This window comes from Triplophysa rosa, linkage group LG4 (assembly GCF_024868665.1).
Source record: "Triplophysa rosa linkage group LG4, Trosa_1v2, whole genome shotgun sequence".
Classification (NCBI taxonomy): domain Eukaryota; kingdom Metazoa; phylum Chordata; class Actinopteri; order Cypriniformes; family Nemacheilidae; genus Triplophysa; species Triplophysa rosa.
The window spans coordinates 30829074-30837522 of NC_079893.1; the positions used below are offsets into that span (position 1 = coordinate 30829074).

Below are 8449 nucleotides of genomic sequence, written 5' to 3' on the forward strand. Positions count from 1 at the left end.
CACAGTATCCACAGTGCTGTCCAGGATGGTGAGGGGAGGAAGTGATGGAGGGTTCCTTCTGAAATCCACTATCATCTCCACTGTCTTGAATGCATTCAGCTCTAGGTTGTTTTGACTACACCAGGCAGCCAGCTGAGCAACCTCCTTTCTGTAGGCAGATTCATCACCGTCTTGAATAAGGCCAATGACTGTGGTGTCATCTGCAAACTTCAGGAGTTTGACAGAAGGGTCTGTAGAGGTGCATTCGTTTGTGTAGAGTGAATATAGCAGTGGAGAAAGAACACATCCTTGAGGAGCTCCGGTGCTGATGGTACATGTGCTGGATTTAAATTTTCCCAACCTCACTAGCTGCTGCCTGTTCGACAGGAAGTTAATACACATACACACACACAAATACGTCTTGCAGATGTAAATGCAGACATCAAACAGACGTCTGACAAATGTATGTGTGTTATCAGAAGATTCAATGCTGACATTAACATTGAAACAATAATTTTGAACATTGACTCAATGGTCACTTGCTATCAGGGTTTGGTTTTCTCAACAGTGTTGAAGAGTTACACGCATATGTTTGTTTCTCACCTCAAGATACTGAACGAGAACTAAATTTACATCCACCATTCCACTCACAATGATGCTGTCCACGCGAGAGAACGAAATGCGGTGTTTGTACCTTGCCTGCCAGGTGTATGAGAAAAGGGAGGGGCGCGGGAGCTCAGCAGAAAAGGAGAAAATACAGCTGTGGCAGTTGTGCAATGCAAAAAAAATATTGGCATTGCAAACTATTGTAGAACATACTGTCTGAAGCACGAGAAGAGTAGTGATATACGCAGTATAGGGCAAGTGAGAATTGAGATGCTTAACACGTATGTGGCTAATCATGTTCATTTATTAAGCAAGTTTATACTTATCTTACAAAGAAAAACTAACTTTTCTTGTGGACTTCCGGGAAGAGCCCTCAAGTACCCGCAGGATTTTGTAAAATAGCTTTAAACCCTCTTGGATAGAGAAAAAGTAAAAGAATGCCAAAACTGCCAATAAAAAGATTTAGCTGAGACAGTAAATGTAGCAATAGAGAAATATCTTGGAAAATGCTGACTTGCATTAATCCTCCATGCTCAGAATGTTTCAGAATCAGTGTATGAAACTCAACAGTGGTGACAATCAACAAAAGAAAGCTTCATGCTGCAATGCATGCTGGGTAACTTTTAGTACAAAACTCATTCATGACTCCCAGCATGCATTGCGGTTGAACTTTTGATTATTGTCACCATTTTTTGAGGTTTGTATGATGAATGTTGATTTTTTTCCATCTTAAAACAATACATTTTATTGTCACTAACAATACTTAATCAACATTTATTCTAGTTATGAGTGCCCTGAATTTGTATTTATTTCGTGGTTTTGTTATAGTTGGCTGACTAGAAAGCTGACATCACTAACCTTTTTTTATTAAACTTAACCAATGCACAAGTGTTCTGAGTGACATACAACTTTTTAAAAACTGAAAGGATTTATTCAAGTTCAAGAGCCGAATTAAAGCAAACACTGTTCACATTAAATGACAATCATCCTGTGGTAAGATGGCTTGACTGATTCAAGCAATCTCTTTTAAATTTCTACTTGATTTTTTAAGCTAGTGTTTTATTCACCCAACTCTTAACTGTACAAATAAAACCTACTAGGACGTGATAGTGAGTAAAGTTTACAATAGTAATATGTGAGTCACGACAGCCACTGGAATTCACTGTGTAGGTTGAATGTACTGCATTCATCTGACAAAGGAATGAATGTAAATGAAACCTTCAATAATTGACATTTCCTCAGGAAACATTAAAGCACTGGGGTATTTCAGAAAGCAGGTTATGTGACATGCCCGGGTAAATTATCTCAGAGTATGCGGATAACATCAACTTTCTGTTGCAATAACGGATATAGCACAATCTTTTTATGCCTAATGATACTGCAAGAGCATTGGCCGATACCGATACTCTTCCCCTCTCTCAAAGCTCTCAATAATTGGCTGCATAGCTTTTTAAATGAGATATCTCAACACATTATGTTCAAAATACTCTACGCTCCCAAAGGAAAAAATGCAAAGCCCAGTTACACATTAAAAATAACTTCCTTGTCAATTTAAGTTGTAAATTGCAAATAACTCATTCCTCCATTATCTATTCTGTAGGTCAGAGAGTTTCAACTCCGGTCCACCATTAACAGCTTCTTAAACAGCCGGAACACCACGGCCTTGAACAATGTCCCACGAAAAAAAGTGATATGAACAAAAGACACATACTGTATGTTTCCCTGGATCACAAAACCAGTCACAGCACATATATTTGTAGCAATAGCCAAAAATACACTGTATGGGTCAAAATGATCGATTTTTCTTTTATGCCAAAAATCATTAGGATATGAAGTAAATAATCAAGTTTGGCATTTATATAAAGCTTAGGATTTTAGCTTTTGGGTTCTACTCTACACAACATCATTACAGCGGTCAGCCAAAAGAGAGCATTAAAAGAAACTTGTTACTTCTTGGAAACGTCCTGCTACAGCGCCTCTGATTAACAAGTTTAAAGGCGATTATCTCAATATTTGGATTTTTTGCACCCTCAGATTCCAAATATTGTCGTATCCTAACAAACCACGCATCAATGGAAAGCTTCTATATTCAGATTTCTTATGATGTGTAAATCGCAATAAAAAAAGAACCTTATGACTGCTTTTGTGGTCCAGGGTCACATATTTAATAAGTCATGTAACTGTGGCTGTGGTGGACTGGTCATCTATCCAGGGTAATACGCTAAAATCTTAGATTTTCTTTCAGAGCTTGTGCCAATTGAAACACAAGAGAGACACTGATAGATTCAAAACTGTTTTTTTATGCACAAGAAGAAAGCTGCAATCTCTAGGAGTGTTTAGTTTAGATATATAGTTTTTACAGTCATCAGTGAAGTTTTCTGTGTTACATAGAACGAGTTGATGTTGAGATACATTAAGTGATCGTGTTCACATGTGTGTGTGTTAGCAGGTCTAACAGGGACAAAAAAGGATTTCGGAAGTCTGCTGAAGAATGCTGACATTCAGCTAGTCCATGTTGACCAATAACGAAACTAAACATACCAGAGCGCATTCTATTTAAGTTGCCTTTCTTATCTCCTCTTCACCTGTTCAATCGTGCTGGGTTGTGTTCATTAACCTCCTCCATCTGACCGCACCTATCAGGAAATTTAACTTTTCTCCCATTATGCAAAATGGAATGTTTTTTATTTCGACAGGTATTAATCAAGCATAATTATTATCAAAGGTGGGTAGTAACGTGCTTTACATTTACATTTACTGTTACGTTTAGTAACAGTTTGAAAAATATTTATTTTATGAGTAAACAAATCGTTACTTCATATTATTGTGCACATTACATAATGTGTAAGGTTGCTTTTTTACGGTGACCGATTCTTGATTAAATTAGAAATGGACAAACTGGTTTGTGAATGACCTGGTTGGCCTGAATTAAGTTTGAATGATTCGTTTGCTCACTGAATCGTCCCTACTGAAACCAAATCTGCAGATGTGTCTAATTTGTTGCCAGCTATGATGAAGACCCACCGCATGTCTCTCAGGAGATGCTCAGAGTTATGAATGAATGTTGTACTATGATGTTACCCAGCATGCATTGCAGCACGAAGATTTTTTATTGTCACCAATGTGAAGATTTTTGGTTATCATCGTTCGACATTCTGCCACATGTCTTGTGTTACAGAGTACTTGTTGAAATCAGAAATGAGTGAGTACAGGCCCACATTACATCCAGACTTCTTTACACCAGCGTACAACAGTAAGTAGATAACATCAAGTGCGTGATATATAAGATGAAATTACATTTGCATTCATGAAGGGCAAACCCATTGAATCAATGTTAAAAATAGTTGATTTGTCAATGTTAATTGCTTTGAACCAATATCACTTTTGCACGCACAACTGACGCCAACACTGAAGCAAGAAATGCATCAAATGTCTTCAATTCATCCATTTCACACTGATCTGACAAACAGCAACAAACATGTTCGCTGGATCGGTGTGAAGTTGCCTCGAGAGTACAAAATACATGTGATGTCAAACACTGACTTATGTTCATCATAATCTTCCTCCAAAATAAAAGTATCTGCTGCTGTTGGTGCAGGTCTATGGGATGCTTTTGATGAAGTTGAAGAGATGGACGATGGTGGAGATGGAGCAAATGCTGCTGGTGCAGGTGCTCAGTAGTTTGGAAAAACTGTTTTTTTCTCAGATATGGTTTAGCATTATATATATCATTCATAAAAAAATATCACACCAAATGACAAGCAATTGAAAGTCAAGAGAGCCCATCTCAAGGAAACACTGAACACCGTGATGGTGACTTTTGTTAGCTGGGAACGTTCTTAAAACATAAACAAACTGGACATTATTCATGTTTTCAAAACATTTTCAAAAACATTAGAAACCTCTAAGGAACGTTCTTATGACAAACTTTTGTTAGCTTTTTGTTAGCTAGTTTGTGGACACACATTTTGACACGGTGTGGTCTGAAAGTCTAAATGATTACAGGCCTATATATAGACAAACAAGTTAAAAAATGAAAACAGACAGAAAGACTGACTGATAAAATGTAAATGAATTGAAAGGGATGATAACATCAAGCTTGTTTTCATGTATTCTTTGTCTTCCACTTTCTATTTTCTGCAGATGAAGAATCTGATATAATTTACATCAAACAGCTACGAGGAGGACGACACCCAATAGATTTGAATGTTTCTAGTGACATCAACAACAAATTGCTCAAGAAAGAAACATGGAAAATAAAAAAAGAAGTGCTAAGAAAGCCAACAATGCATCTTGCATCAGCTGACATCAATATGATGGATGTCATTGGCATCATCGACACATTTGACAGACCAGGAGATGCGTACACAGAAGACACATACGCTCGATGTGGAACACATGCAGTAGCTTTCGAGGACGAGCCAGGAAAGAGACTCCCTAAAGCTGGAGCTCAATGTGAAGCAGGAGTGGGTCGAGCTCGTGCTGAATTCAGTGTGTTTGAAGCAGAAGCTAAAGGTCCGAACGCCTCGGCCGGTGCTGAAGCAAGCGTAGGTGCACTCGGAGCTAGTGCGATGGCTCGAGCTGAAGTTGCCAGCGTGTGTGCTAAAGCCGGACCGGTTGGTGTGAAGGTGGGGCTTGGGGTGGACACAGGGGTATCTGTTGGTCTGGGTGGATTCGAGGCAAAATTCCTGGGATTTGGATTTACAATTGGTCCAAAAACTAGTATTTCTCTTCTGGGTTCAGAAGTGTCATGTTCAGTCATGTAGTCATACAGAAATGAATGCATGTAACATTGTAGTAGCGGACTGTGATGTACATTTAAAAAACACGTCCTGAAAACTAATTCTGTTTAATTTTAATGCAGTTAACCAAATTGTTATCAATGCCAGAAATAAATATGAAGTGAAAGTGACCCAGTTGTCAGATATGGTGACCTATACCCGAAATGTGACCTCTGCTTTTAACCCATCTAGAGAGTAGTGAACACACGCACAGCAAGTGGTGACCACACGTACACCCGGAGCAGTGGGCAGCTATCACTGCAGCGCCCGGGGAGCAAGTAGGGGTCAGGTGCCTTGCTCAAGGACACCTCAGTTGTTACCCGCCGGTCCTGAGGATCCAACCGGCAACCTTCTGGTCACGAGTCCCACTCTCTAACCATTAGGCCACGGGTTTAGACATGCATAGAAAGCAACCATTAAATCAACCTTTAGTGTTGATCTGCCAGTGTTAATATAATTGAATGTGCGCATAAAGACACCACAAGAGACAGAGAACCTTAAAGACACCACAAGAGACAGAGATCCTTAAAGACACCACAAGAGGTCACTCTCCTGTCTTTTGATCTGATCTTGACACATTATTTAGGTCTTCCCTTGAACATTATCTATGGTTTAACTACAAATATTATGGTTAAACTAGTTATTACGGAGAGAAAAAAATGTAAATTTGAGGTTACTGTGGTTTTACAACAAATATTTAAACTATGTAAAATGAAGTTAAATTATGTAAAGTAAGCTTTTACTTCAAGTGCAAAAGATAAACTTCATAGTATTCATGTATTAAAGTAACTTGCATGTTTAAGAAATACCAGGGCATGAGATGTATTTGGGCAGTGAGAGCGTGAGATGGAACAGTAAATGTGTGAGACTTGACCCTGAGTGTCAATCACGTGATGAGAGGCAGAACTTGTGCACACTTTCTTGTTTTACTCATTTGTAGTGTCGGCACTGGCTTTGAGCGGCTGTGAAACCGGTAAGAGCAACATTTCTAATTATTTTACATTTTTCAGTCAAAATAGGCCAATATAATGTGCAACCTGAAAAGGGATGTACAGTTTATTTGATTCAGAATCACATATAATGTATATTACTAGAGTTCTGTCAGATCACTTCAACCTTTCAAAGAACTTTAAATGGGTAAAAACACTAATGAAATATTTTACTGGATCTTAGTGCTGTATTACATCACATGTGTTAAAGAATGAAACTCTGTACAGTATCTGTCAAGATACACAACTGATCTGAACAGTCACACATCAGCCGTCACTTACATTCAGTCACTTTATAGACGACGGTTTTTATGAATCTGATAGAAATGTTCATGTGTTAACTCCTCGTGTGCATAATGTGTCACTTGATGTTTTATAAGCAGAGCAGCTGTTAGCTTTATAATGTTATATATAATAATGATCGTATTTATAGTTTTTCACATCATCATTTTTAAAGTGGTGTTGAGTGAGTGTTCACTGGTTGTGCTGTTGCTATGGTGATGTCAGTCAGAATGGCTCCTCCTCTTCCTCTGATTCTCCTGCTCATGATTCAAGGTGAGTAACTGATGTCACATCATCACTTCATCTTTATCATCTCTTTATATTTGATCAGTTTGCATCATTGAGTTTGTGTTTTCTGTCTGTTGTGCAAAAGTTGTTCAGTTCTGCTTTTCTTCAACACTCTCCAACCACAACTGTGAGACAAATATCTTCACACTTTTATCAGAACTGGTGTGGTATTCACAGAAACTGCTGCTTTTGTCTCTTTCAGGAGTTTATAGTGCTGATGATGATTGGGATCTGACTTACAGCCCTTCACACATCTGTGCACTGAAGGACTCAACAGTGACTATAAACTGCACTTACACATACCCTACTGGATATCAGATCAATACAGTGTTCTGGACCAACACTGTTAGACCAAAAGATCAAGATTCTCCAGATCTGTTTAATGACTCTGAATACAAACAGAGGATTCAGTATGTGGGAGATAAACAGCACGACTGCAGCGTCAGACTGACTGATGTGAGACACACAGATTCACACGAGTACTATTTCAAATTCATCACTGATCAAGATAAATGGACTGGTGCTCCTGGAGTGACTCTTGCTGTCACAGGTGAGAGTGAATGAGTGTGTGATGATAATAATGTGATGTGTTGAATGACATGAGGAGGATCAGTGTTGTGTTGTGTTCAGATCTTCAGGTGGAGTCTGAAGGTGAGACAGTGATGGAGGGACATTCAGTGACTCTGACATGTGAAAGCACATGCAGTCTGACTGACACATCAACATTCATCTGGTTTAGAAACACACACACATTAAATGAGAGAAAGAAGAAACTCATCCTGCCGTCAGTTAGAAGAGAGAATGCAGGTGACTATAGCTGTGCTGTACAGGGACACAAACTCACATCACCTCCTCGACGTCTCCATGTCTTCTGTAAGTTCACTCTCAATTCTTTCATTATTCACTTAAGCCGACTCATCACTGATCTACTGAATATAATCTCTCAATAGATCCTCCAGATAAACCTGTGATCTCCATCAGTTCTTCTGGTGTAATAGTGGAGGGTGATTCAGTGAATCTGACCTGCAGCAGTGAATCAAATCCACCTGTTCACATCTACAGCTGGTTTAAAGAGAATCAAACATCATCTGTTGGATCTGGACAGACGTTCAGCATCACTAACATTAATTCATGTCTCAGTGGATGGTTTTACTGTGTGGCTCAGAATAAACATGGATCTCAGAGATCAGATGCTGTTTCACTCACTGTTAAAGGTGTCTCATGTAAGTAGATCGAGTCATTCTTTTAAATAACATAATGATTGATTTCAATGCTGCAATGCAACATGTTATACATGGAGAGACATTTTGTGATATTGTCACTTTAAATGTCAAATGTTAGTTTCACGTCTTTGGCATTTGTTTTTGTGTCCCCAGCACTACTATCTTAAATGACTGAACTTCTTTTTTTCAGCTCTCAGTTTCTCTGTAAGTTTTGGTGTTGAACTTTGTGTTGGAGTCTGTGGAGCATCAGCTGCTCTACTCATTGTGATGTTTATTTGGTAAGAAATGTGTGCAAGTCTCA

The 8449-nt window shown here is 38.7% G+C and overlaps 1 protein-coding gene across 1 annotated transcript in view; it reads left to right on the top strand.

Annotated features, from left to right (window-relative positions):
* The window catches only part of LOC130553064 (B-cell receptor CD22-like), a 14493-nt gene extending 6337 nt beyond the window's left edge, over nucleotides 1-8156 (top strand). The window contains exons 9-15 of the mRNA XM_057331806.1: nucleotides 4184-4262; nucleotides 4729-5247; nucleotides 6307-6339; nucleotides 6863-6910; nucleotides 7128-7475; nucleotides 7556-7798; nucleotides 7876-8156. Of these exons, the coding sequence (XP_057187789.1) occupies nucleotides 4184-4262; nucleotides 4729-5247; nucleotides 6307-6339; nucleotides 6863-6910; nucleotides 7128-7475; nucleotides 7556-7798; nucleotides 7876-8156 (1551 nt within the window). The remainder of the gene's footprint in view (nucleotides 1-4183; nucleotides 4263-4728; nucleotides 5248-6306; nucleotides 6340-6862; nucleotides 6911-7127; nucleotides 7476-7555; nucleotides 7799-7875) is intronic.
* The last annotated feature ends 293 nt before the right edge of the window (nucleotides 8157-8449 follow it).